Source organism: Panicum virgatum, chromosome 3K, assembly GCF_016808335.1.
Source record: "Panicum virgatum strain AP13 chromosome 3K, P.virgatum_v5, whole genome shotgun sequence".
NCBI classification, from domain to species: domain Eukaryota; kingdom Viridiplantae; phylum Streptophyta; class Magnoliopsida; order Poales; family Poaceae; genus Panicum; species Panicum virgatum.
In genome coordinates, this window is record NC_053138.1 from 23323220 (window position 1) to 23335809 (window position 12590).

The window sequence follows — 12590 nt, forward strand, 5'->3', positions numbered from 1 at the left end:
TTCGGCACATATGAGGCATCATATGATAACCTGCCTCACATGCTGTCAGCAATTGTGCAGAGAAATCCTGGAAGCGCGACTGATACCTACATTGTACCGAATTTGTATGGGGGACCTGGATTTCTGCTCCGTGCTTTCTTCTGCCTTGGTGCATGTGTGAGGGCATTTATGTATTGTCTTCCTGTTCTGTATATCGACGGCACATTCTTGACAGGGAGATATAAGGGGACAATACTGACAGCGATTGGAGTTGATTGCAACAAGCAGGTGGTTCCCATCGCCTTTGCTTTTGTTGAGAATGAAAACACAGAGAGCTGGTACTGCTTCCTTGAACGTGTGAAGATTCACGTTGTTACTGTAAGGCCTGATGTTTGCCTCATCAGTGACAGACATGCAGGTCTTCTAGCAGAAATAAGGCAATTACATGAAGGAAGTCGATGACAACCTCTTCTATGGCCAGATGTTGTGAGTAGATGGTGCATAAGGCATATGAGTGCAAACTTTTATGAGCGCTTCAAGAATAAGGAACTTATGAATTTGTTCAAGAGGTTGTGCACTCAGAATCAGCAGCGGAAGTTCGATGCTTTGTGGCAGGTGCTAGATAACATGTGCGCCGAGCTGCTAAAGGAATAGGCCCCAACCTCCATCCGTAGACGTTCAGGTGGCAGACCTTTCACACAGTGGATCAAGGATGCACCAAAGGAGAAGTGGTCAATTCTATACGACACTAGTGGGCGTCAATATGGGATCGAGACAACCAACCACGCAGAGTGTTATAACATGGTAATGCGTCATGTTCGTGGATTTTCTCTTGTTGGCATAGTTGAGTTTATCATGTACGGATGCACAAGGTACTTCAGAGAGCGGTACCAGGCAGCTGCTGTATTACTTAATGATCCACGAGTGTTTTTTTTATATGGTCACTAAATACATGAAAGAAAAGATTGAAAAGACTCAATATCACAGAGTGGTCTCCATGGGCACAAAGGATCAAAGGTTTGAGGTTTTATGCAAGGACATGACAGGTCAGGGTGTTCGCAGACAAATGGTGGTTCATGATTGCTTGATAACACCGGAAGGCAAGGTGTTTTGCAGATGCAAGTAGCCACAACTTCTTCACTTACCATGCTCCCATGTCATTGCGGCATATTCAGAATCTGGGTTGGAACATGGGGTTTTTGTTTCTGAATATTACAGAAAAGAAATAGTTGTGCACACTTGGGGCCATGAGATATATGGCATAGGCAGTCTGGAATCATTCACTACACCAAATATCCTTGCAATGTACATTCCCAATACAGATGCTAGGAGAGGAGTAGGTCAACTGTAGACACTTCGTATCCGTAACGACATGGATGAGTCTGAGGCAGGAAAGAAGAAAAAACGATGCAATCTGTGTGGAGCAGACGGTCACACTTACAAGAAGTACCCTGAAATGCATGAAGATAATGCTAGTGCCGATGTTGGACCTTCTGGGATTCCCACCGATGGATTGCCTCCGGATTTTGGAGCCCGTCGCGTTTAGATTTTGTTATGTATGGATATGTATTTGAACCAGATGTATGGATATGTATTTACACCTGTATGTGACAATTACATTTCGTTATGTATGGATATGTATTTGAACCAGATCGTAACATGTAATAATACGAAGGTATTTGTGTAGTAAGGTTTTTTGGTTGCAGTTCTAAATGTGTAGGTTGCTTGAATTAGATTGCTCACTGAATGTAGTGTACTGAAAATAGAAGGGTAAGGTAGGTTACGAAACATAAATTCCCGACTTGCAATACAATTTTGTAAACAATGCTACGATTACAAAGCAGAGGCCTAAGGTGTTCGTACTACTACGGTAAATAACGCTGAGACCTTTGTTGTAAACTAGGTACTTTAACAATGAAAAACAGTGGCATGTGCAACACGGTAACCTCGTGTTGTGACTAAACCTGATATGCCTTAGGAAATATAAAATGCCTGGATTACATGATGGTGCTTTACTGAGTGCACCGGGGATATTTTCCCTTCCTAATAGCTTCAGGCCCTGCTTCCTTAGCACGGCGGGCCCTCTCTCGCTTCCTCTCCATGTCAGCATCACGTTCCTCTGCCTTCTGAAGTTCCACTTCTGCAATTCTCTTCCGAACCTCTTCCTGATCTTTCTTGTGCTTCTCCTCCATCTGTTCTTCATACAGCATTCGTTGCCACCTTTGTGCAGCTCACTTTGTTTGACGCTCAACATGGTCCTTATCCTGCTGAGATTGCTCGGTATCTAACCACTGCACGAAATCACATAAAGGTGGTGTAGTCTTTCCCCAAATCATGTTAGAAGTCATTACCAGATCCGAAAGTGGCAAACTCTGATAGTGTTTTGTAGTACTTTTGCTCGATCTTTGCCGTAATGCTTGGGCGAATCATACTCGTAATTCTCGCACATGAAGAACCTCATGCCAAAGTCGTCCCCCAAAACTCTGGATTTCATTAGCTTGCACAAGGATCCGCAAAAGCACATAGGCACCTGGACTCCTTGGGGGACTGTTTCCCTCACCTTACTCCGTGGAATATAGGTGGATCCTGAGGAGGCCATGGTGTTGAGCTCTGGCAATCACAAGTGCACAATTAGATTGCTAATGTACTGTATCACAAACTGATTGCTAATCTACTGTGTCAACAAAAATAATTACAACATAATCTATTTGTAAAACGTAGAAAATTTTAGTTACCTGCAGTCGCCGGCTTGAAAATTCGGCAGAGTTTCGCCGCTTGTCCTCTCTCCCTCACCCCTCCTGTCCCTCCCTTCTCTTTTTTCTTTTTTTCTGGATTTTTAGTGAGGCAAATGAGGGGTGGGGTGGCAGCCAAATCCTTATATAGCGGAGGGGGAGCCGGCCGCCCCGCTACCGGGCGACCGGTCCTCCAGGGACCCGGGCGTAAATTTTCTGCGAAACTTTTTGCAGAAAAGCCCCTGCCGCCCGGCAGCGGGGCGGCCGGGGTATATTCTTGTAAATTTCGAAAGCAAAAATATATTTTTGTAAAAAACGAAATTGAAAAATATAAAAATAAAAAAACCGCCCTCCTCCCGGGCCTAAACCCCAGCTCACTTCCTAACTGACTAACTAGGCGTTCATTTGGCTCAGCCCAAATCCCGGCCCACACAAACTAGGCCTTGAGAACCCCAAACCCTCCTCGACCCGTCGTCTCTCCAAGTCTCCTGCGCCGCCATCGCTTTCTCCCTGCTCGCCTCGCCGCCACAACGCAGCAGGAGTGAGATCGGCTTCCCCTCTTCTCGAGAGGTACGTGTCCAGGTCCAGCGGATCCCATCCCTAACCCCCTTTGTTTCGTAGTTCGTTAGGAGCGACTGCGGCCGTTAGTGGAAATGTGAACAGCCCAGCTATGGACTGCTTTGGTGTCAGTGTCTTTTTTTTTCAGAGCTTGTAACAAGGGATGTAAAAATGTATCCTGATCTTACCAAATTCACCAGATCGTATGCTCTTTGTTGGGAGGCCTCTTTTAGATTGTTTCAGGTATTTGCAACCAAACTACCAAAGTTTTGTTTCGTGTGAGCGCTCCTATTGAGGAAATTGAGTTTGAGCTAGGGGATTCGGATCTATTCAAATAGATGCTGATATTGTTAGAACTAATTAACCATAAATAGGGTTAATATCCGTCCGTATGCGAGTCCGGATATTCAGTATCCGACACCGTATCCAAATCCGAAAATAAAATTTAGATTTTTATGATGCTGATATTGTTAGAACTAATTAACCATAAATAGGATCTTAACTTAGTCTAATCATGATCACTAATTAATCTTAATGCGGAATTAATTACTTAATGACTAACCAGAATTCATATGGATCCATGAACGCCTCTGTAGTCGAAGCAGTAGGGCTGATGTAGATGCAAATCGAGGACACCGTGCTTCCAAGCCTTCCAGCACCTTACAGATCAGTTAGGTTAGAGATAGGCTAACCTTGACGGCTAATCTTGTGAGTAATCACGCTTAGGGAAAACCAGGGGTCTTCCCTTGGTTATATAGTGCTGTAGGCTTGGGGCCGGGCCCTTAAATGGATTGAGTTTGCCTCCCGATCAAAGGCAACTAACGGGGATTAATATTGGATTAGGATTGGGCCTTTCGGCCCAATTAGATCTTGACTGAGGTCAACAATTCCAACATTCTCCCCCTTGACCGAAGGTCAACAACTTATTCTTTATAATATTCAAAACATTGATCACGTGAAGGTGGATACACATGAATCAATAATCTCCTACTTAATCGAACAATCTTAATCTTAAACTTAAACTTTTGTTCGCCTTATGTTCACACTCAATACCATAGCAAAACCCAGCAAATGAGTCATTGGCAAACATTACAAAAATACCAGGACACCATTAACCAAAGTCCACTACAGTACCTCGATTGAACACTTACTTAACTTATTTTGGGAGTTTAATTATTCGGCCTCATCCAGAATCACATTTCAGGTTTATCATCAAATCCATGCTAATTTTCGCGAAAGTAGGATAAGAGATAAAACCCTCAATTAGTCATGTTGCTAGCAATTTTACTTAATGCATTAAAATGACTTGATCCTGGGACCCTTTGTTCACAACATAATAGTTTAAATATCAATGGGCTTGACACCATCAACCAAAAGTTGTTACTTTAAGGGAATATTGTTATTAAACAGCGACATTGATTCAAAACCAATGTTAATACATTAATATTGCCAGAATATATATATATATATATTGCACATGCCTGCCTAAAACATGCTATACAAAATTGACCTTAATTATGCCAATCTTGTTTTAGAGTTTTATACAGAATTGCTCATATATGTAAGAGTGAAAGACATAAAACTAATTGTGCACATTTATATCCACACACTCTTACAAAATCTTGTCTGAATAGTACCTTAATTAAATAAGCATGTTATTATGGTGTTTCTATCTTTTAACACCTTTTCCAGTGGACCTCCCCTGGACTGAAACTAATAAAGTTTTGTCAAGCATTCCGGCTTGTCATGCTAAGTCAATTACTTATAGAGATTAGCATAGAGCTTCAAAAACTGAAAACTTTAGGAACGTCTTCCTATTTATCTTATTCTTAACTTTATTCTTATAACGAATTTTGCTATATCACGCAAACAAAACAGGCATGGCTGTGTATGCATTCACATGTTGTCACTTTAGAGTCTTTTTTAACATACGCCCTTTAGTGACAAATCCCAATACTCACTATGGTCCCATCTTAGTATCATGCTCCCCCAGAAACTAGGAACGCATTCTTACTTTAGTCAGCTTATGGAGAAAATATTCACCTTAGAGTATCAGGATAATTATTAATCCACCTTTACTTTATAAAATGAATCATAGTTACCCATGAACTTAGCATCTTAGTTTCCTTTGGAATCACATTTCAAAACTTGTAGACCCATTACAGCCTATTGCCTTGACTCCATCAGAAAATTGCCATGATATGAATTGTTCAAAATCCACATCCATTAATCTTAAAATAACTGAGCCTATTACTTTTGTGCCCAAAACTTAAATTATCATTAAACATTACGTATCTCTGTCATGGTTAAACAACTAATGTAAATCCTCAACAGAGTTTGGATGAAAATTGGAGAAATACTTATGGCACTATATATATATATATATATATATATATATATATATATATATATATATATATATATATATATATATCATCTCAAGTTATCGATATAGAGAAAACTTATCCTATATCTCATTAAGATTTTCTTCTCTATTTCCTTCTTTGTGAGCTTCCATTGAATTCTGAATAATCAGAATATTAGAAGTGTCGGCCCTTAAACTTATCTGAAATAATTCACAACGGTAGCTCTTTTACTATTTATCTTGGCACGACAAAAACTATACCACTGATCAGCTTTCTTTGCTAACCTAGCCCACCCCAGCGGTGGCTAGTTAATGAACTAGAGTAGCAAAGCTATGATTAAATATTCACAAAACAGCGGTGGCCAGAATCATGAACACAACCATACTTCAATCATCTCTGATCCAAATTGAACTAATCCACAACAGCGGTGGCCAGAAAATGGATAGAACAACAGGACCTGTGAAAATTATCCCGTACCTAGCGGTGGCCAAAATAAAGAATAAAATCACACTTGTTTGAGACAATTGGCTTTCCCATCACAATGGTATTTGAATAATCATGTGTTGGCATGATAAAGTTGCTCTTAAACTAACTTAGTAATCATATACAATGAAATGCAAATGGCTCTTGATACCGAATGTTAGAACTAATTAACCATAAATAGGATCTTAACTTAGTCTAATCATGATCACTAATTAATCTTAATGCGGAATTAATTACTTAATGACTAACCAGAATTCATATGGATCCATGAACGCCTCTGTAGTCGAAGCAGTAGGGCTGATGTAGATGCAGATCGAGGGCACCGTGCTTCCAAGCCTTCCAGCACCTTAGAGATCGGTTAGGTTAGAGATAGGCTAACCTTGACGGCTAATCTCGTGAGTAATCACGCTTAGGGAAAACCAGGGGTCTTCCCTTGGTTATATAGTGTTGTAGGCTTGGGGCCGGGCCCTTAAATGGGCTGAGTTTGCCTCCGGATCAAAGGCAACTAACGGGGATTAATATTGGATTAGGATTGGGCCTTTCGGCCCAATTAGATCTTGACTGAGGTCAACAATTCCAACAGATATCTGTTTATATCTTATCCGACAAATTTGACACTATCCGTACCCGATCTGAATCCGAGAAAAATAGTAACTATCTGTATTCGTATCCGTAGGTATCCGACCGTATCTGATCCATTTACATCCTGCAAGACACTAGTTCTTCTTTGGGTCTTACAAGTCTCTGGTCTGGTGGATGTGATGAAACCAAATGTTTTAGTTGGATGACATTTCCTTGCAGTTGCGTACCTATTTTGGGTATGGTTAGTACCATGGATTTTGATAGGTGTTTTTACTGATACAATAGCTCTTGCTATACATTGTCTAGGTGCAACTACCCACCATCAAAATCAAGCTATACTATGTAGAAATCCATGCGTTATGAATGTGTGCCACATGGTGGGAACAAGACTATTTGGTCTCCTGCTTTAGAGTAAACTCATTGCAACATCCTATGTTAGCAATTACTGCTGTCCTCTGAAAAAAAAAATGATGGCACTAGTGTCGTTTCACATATAGTGCTAGCCATAAAGGCTGTGTTGTCTTTTCCCCGATTTACGCATCCAGTTTTAGTTAGTTTGTGAACCAATGAAACATTATTACTGAGAAATTTGTGGATGGGGTGATTCTATTTTGCTATTTAATTTACATGCTGTGTTTTCTTTTCACCCCCTTCACATCTATCATAAATTACCTTTTGTTGCTACCCTTGTGAAATGCTACCCTTTACTGTTATTGTGTTAGTAAACCTCTATTTTGATACCTTGCTAGTTAGTATTTTGTTTTCAAAGCTGTCTCCTTGGCAGTCTTACAAGTCCCTTGGTGCGTACCCTGCAGGTTAGCTAAGGATGGTGAGAGTTAGCGTCTTGAACGATGCCCTCAAGAGCATGTATAATGCTGAGAAGCATGGGAAGAGGCAAGTGATGATTAGGCCTTCTTCAAAGGTGATCATAAAGTTCCTTTTGGTGATGCAGAAGCACGGTTAGTTTTCTTTCATTTACTTTTTATTTGGAACTTGTTGAATGCGTGGAAAGAATTCATGAGTCTTGATGCTGTCCTTTTCTACAGGGTATATTGGTGAGTTTGAGTATGTTGATGACCATCGTGCTGGGAAGATTGTTGTTGAGTTGAATGGCAGGCTGAACAAGTGTGGAGTAATCAGTCCTCGCTTTGATGTTGGCGTCAAGGAAATTGAAGGGTGGACTGCTAGGCTGCTTCCATCCCGTCAGGTCAGTACCTTCTCCATACTACAATGTTTAGAACTAGAACTACAGCTCTAACGCTGGGTATCTGTAGGCAATGGTACAATTTGATCTAATAATCAAATTACTTTTCCCTATTTCATGTGCAGTTTGGTTACATTGTCTTGACAACCTCTGCTGGCATCATGGATCATGAAGAAGCCAGAAGGAAGAATGTTGGTGGCAAGGTTCTAGGGTTTTTCTACTAGATGGAAGTTTAATGAAAGGATTCTGCATCAGTATAGGAGGATGTTTGTCCTTGACATCAGTGCAGTAGGATACCCTTGTGTTCTCTTTGGAATGATATTTATGCCTTTTGACTTGTATTGTATTGCTGCAGTTTTGAACGAGTCAGCTTGAACAAATGCAATTGCTTTGGGTCATACTTGTGTGCCAGTTTGCTTGTTGGGTCTTTTGGTTCTCTTTGCTTGCTGAGTCTTTTGGTTCTCTTTCTTCTTTCCTTCGTTTGTTTAGTAAAGGCTTTTCAACCTTCGTACCATGAAAGCTTTGAGATTTTGGTACTTTCGGATCCTGACATCCGGCAAGAGCCATATGCATCTATTTCTGTTATTGTAGGTTACATTGACGTTACAAAGTTATTGATGCAGCACAGTAGATTTGTTTTTGACAATTCATGATTGCAATTGCAAGGCGAGCCTGTTTGCTTCATTGCCAAGACTGCCTTGGGTTGTGGCACTTTCTTGCCTAATTTTTTCCAGCACTTTTTTGTCTAAGTTGTGGCAGCGAAAAAAAAGGTAGCCACAACTTGGCTTGCAAGGATATGTTGTTGCTATGGCATTATGAGCACATGGTGAATGGGACCAACCCTTATCCTAGATGAAGTTGTGGCGCGCCTAAGTTATGACATGGAACCAATTGCTAAATTAATTTAGTCAGATTTATCTACTTGACTTGTGGCAGTATTTGGTCGTCAACCAAAATGGTCGTCTGGACACCAATAATTAGATGCAAGATGCGACTGAGCGTTCATGATGTCTGGACACGTGGAGCTGTGTCTGATGGACTCTGGCCTTGTTTGGCAATGCTAGTTTTCTAGCACGCACACTTCCCGAAAGAAGAATCTCGCATGCATGAAGCACTAAATGAAGTCAAATTGTAAAACCTTTTTAGGGATGGGTGTAACTTTTCGCGATGAATCTAATGACGGTAATTAATCGATGATTTACTACAGTGATGCTACAGTTACCATCATCTAATCGCGCGGTCAAAGGCCACATTAGATTCTTCAGGGTCACTAGCGCGGGGTTTCTGAAGTTGGTTTTGTAAACTGACTTTGTTTGGCACAATAACTAACGGTCAAAGTTGTTTACTATTCATTGGTGCTAGAAATCTAGCATGAACCAAACAAGGCCTCTGTGTAGGCAGTGCTGCTCTGCTGACCTGCTGTGGCTGCCATAGTGCCTCTCCTGCTCTCAGTTTTGCGGCAGTAAAACCTATTAATACCACTACATTAATTCAAATATTCGATGATATCCTCTCTTTTGTATCCAGCGAAAATCCGTCATCTAAGCTGAAAGAACCGGGATTCTGGTGCAGATACTGCGATACATCATTCAGATTTCTCTTTTGTACCCGGCAATAAATTTGTCAGAACATTGGCGTTTTTTCTACAGAAATCAGAAAATGTGAAATTGGACGACTTGTTCCGTTGAGTCCGTTGAGTCGACAGCATAGACCCATCATACACATGAGAAAAATTTGCACCACCTAACATAAATGATCTCTCTATCAAAACTCAGAACTGAGTTCTTGTACTTAGATTGTTTCCAATAGAGCTGTTTGATTGCAGCGTGCGCGCTCACCGAGCATCATCCCATAACTATCAAAAGACAATCAGATAGACGTTGAAAGCTGCGTGGCCAACACAAGACGAACTCAAATATAGCAAAAAGGCAATTAACTCACCAGCTTCTGAAGAAAAGCATCTATTCAGCAATTTCTACCATTAGTAACTATTCACTCCATGAACTTTACATGATCCCAACATCTCCATTTTTGGGCTATGTGGTTTGATAAATATGTGGTAGGGTAAATTGTCCTTTGTAAAAGCTACAAAGAGAGAAGATCAGAAAAAGGAAGTGCTATAAACATTGCTATCGGGCGATGATACACAAAATCAGAATGCGGCAAGGAGCCAAAACATGATCAGGGCTGATGTAGCACTGAGTGCCCAAGACAGGAAGGCACATGCTGTGGCGAGCTCATATTTTCCACAAGAGAGCTGAGGATACCTTCTGCAGAAGAGCACGTCCTTTTGAAATAGAATTACTACACCAGCAGCTGAGCTCGATCCAGCGAATGACAGAATTGCTGCTACCTGCATTCCGTAAATTGGTTACGTTAGTACTTCTGAAAGGATTGACATGACTAACCAAATGAACACAGGGCTAGGCCCATAGATTTGATAAATAACTCATCCAAACCAGGCTGCATGTAATCTACAGAGCTGATCGAAACTCTGCCAAATTAGTATGACTCCAAGCTGACTTAGCGGGAGCATGAATAATGTACAACATGTACAGCAAACCAAATTTTGCCAAGTACAAACTAACAATAGTTGTACTGATGCAAAACTATCAATTCTTAGAAAATGAGAAAAGGGGCAATAATCAACAGAAGTTGACTATTAAAACTGTATCGTTAAAGTATCACACATTTAGTTGTGGTGTATGGATGTTGAAAATGCGAGAATGAGGTACACACATTATTATTCATAGCAGAGGAAATCACGAGAATGAGGTTGCATCAATGAGGTACACAGGTTTACACTAATATCTAAAACACAACTGTAGCCACCAAATCTATTGCGATATAAACAAAACTTGATTGCTTGAGACAAAACCTGGAAATATAATGTGTTTGATATAGATATTTACATGAAACTGATAGTAAAAACGTTCAGAAGTTTTAAATCAAGAATCCTAAAATATCATATATTTTTTTAACTGGACGAGCATACCTGAATTTATGGATAAATGTCCACATTCCTTGTTTATAAGAGATAGAGAAAAGAACAGAAAAAGGATCAATCAGTTTGGTTTTTCCATATGGACAGCTTCAGTGCTTGTATAAAGCAGTGTAACAATACACAGGATTTTAAATGTTTATCAAGACAATTAAGCAGACATAGAAAACCCTTTCGAAGCAACCAAGACAACAAGATAGATGACATGAGTTTCAAGATGAGTTTAGTCAATACCCAGTCTCCAACGACAAATAAGCTCAACAGAAGTGGGCTGGTGAGATCCTTTTTGGTTTTGATGGCATATGCATCAAGACATGCAAGTCCGAAGCTCCACAACATTTGAAGTCCCATTGATGCAACCAAGTAGCTGAAATGTGAAAGGCAAAAGGGGCTCATTACAGATTTCAAAGGAGAAAGTTTACAATTGCAACTAGCTGTACTGATCTGAGGTGAACACCAACAATTGGATGGCCTGACCATAATTTTCCCAGAACTTTCCTCCGAAATGCAACCAAAACCTCCCAACTCAAGGCAGTCATAAAGTAACAACTCAATCGATCGTTCCCCAACACTCTAGGTTCTGCTAAATGGAGGTAATTATGCTAAATGATAAGTCGACAACAGCCAACAGGTGATCCGAGGCACAATGGCGTAGCAAGTACCACTCCAAACCGCGTCCCGAACCCCCAACTTCCACCGTCTGCCCGCATTGCTCCAGCAGAGAGGCGGGAGCGAACCTACGCCGCACAGATCGACCTGCTCCCCGCGAAGGGAAGCTTCACGAGAAACCCAAGTCCCTAAGAAATAAAGCGCGAAGAAGGCTAGAAGGCAAGGTCAACCGAGGAGGTTTGTTTGTGTTTTTTCGTGCCGCTTACCAGAAGGCGGTGTAGCTGGCGAACCCGAGTGACGACCCCATGACGCCAATGCAGGCGGCGGCGAAGAACGTCTGCCCCACCCGCAGCACCAGCCCGCCCCACGACCCCGGCCTCCCCGCCAGCCCCGGCATCTCCTCCTTCCCCCCGCCCTCCCGTCTCAGCCGACTCCGCCGCAGGTTCCAGGCGCGAGGAGGAGGAGGAGGAAGGGGGTTTCTACTACTTGACAAGTAGCGAACAGCAGCTGGCCCAGCAGAGGAGAGGAGGGCTTGAAAAGCGGAGGAGGGGGGGGGGGGGGGGGACTGGGGAGGTCAGAGGTGGTGGTGGAGGAGACGGGAATTTCGGGGCGGCGGCCGCTGCCTCCTGCCGGCGCCACGGCGGCGGCGGTTGGTGCGACGCTGACGCGCTGCGCTCGGGGACCTGGGCCCCGCCGGTGGGCCCTGGATCCCAGTCCCCAGTCTCCCAGAACTCCAGAAGCGACGGCCGGGCGGGGTGGTTGCGTGCGGTGGCGGTTTCCGCGCGCGCGCGCGCCTGCCGCCGTCGGGTCAGCGTCAGCCACAGCCGGGGGCGGGGGCGGGTAGCGGTGAGCGATCCGGGTGGCCGCGGGTTTCCGCCGTGTGATTAACGGGCGGGGCAGTACCAGGAGAGTGGGGACGCGCTCTCTTTTGGTGGGGCCGGCCTTTTGGTTGGGAAGGTGCGCTTGCGTTGCGTCCTTGCGTGGATGGGGTTCGGGCGCACCACCGGTTCGATCTGACCTTCGGCGTGACGGGGTTTCGCGGATTGGGAAACAATTCTCGTGGGTTAGGTTCACCG

The 12590-nt window shown here is 42.7% G+C and overlaps 2 protein-coding genes across 3 annotated transcripts; one reads left to right on the forward strand and one right to left on the reverse strand.

Moving 5' to 3' along the window:
• The first annotated feature begins 3119 nt into the window (after positions 1-3119).
• On the forward strand, positions 3120-8315 carry LOC120698476 (40S ribosomal protein S15a-1-like). Its single transcript, XM_039982103.1, has 4 exons — positions 3120-3281; positions 7516-7659; positions 7747-7907; positions 8030-8315. The coding sequence occupies exons 2-4, from the start codon at positions 7527-7529 to the stop codon at positions 8126-8128; spliced, it is 393 nt and encodes a 130-aa protein (XP_039838037.1). The 5' UTR covers positions 3120-3281; positions 7516-7526; the 3' UTR covers positions 8129-8315.
• A 1162-nt stretch (positions 8316-9477) lies between these two features.
• Positions 9478-12257, reverse strand: LOC120698477 (CASP-like protein 5B2). 2 transcript variants are annotated; one of them, XM_039982105.1, is made up of 5 exons: positions 11781-12090; positions 11140-11272; positions 10172-10257; positions 9846-9989; positions 9478-9759 (listed from the first exon to the last, which is right to left on the reverse strand). In XM_039982105.1, exons 1-4 carry the CDS (start codon positions 11909-11911, stop codon positions 9941-9943), a joined length of 399 nt encoding a protein of 132 aa, XP_039838039.1. In that variant the 5' UTR covers positions 11912-12090; the 3' UTR covers positions 9478-9759; positions 9846-9940. The 2 variants fall into 2 exon arrangements, with proteins under 2 accessions (XP_039838039.1, XP_039838038.1); XM_039982104.1 differs by having other exon boundaries at positions 9846-10257; positions 11781-12257.
• Positions 12258-12590: the final 333 nt, after the last annotated feature.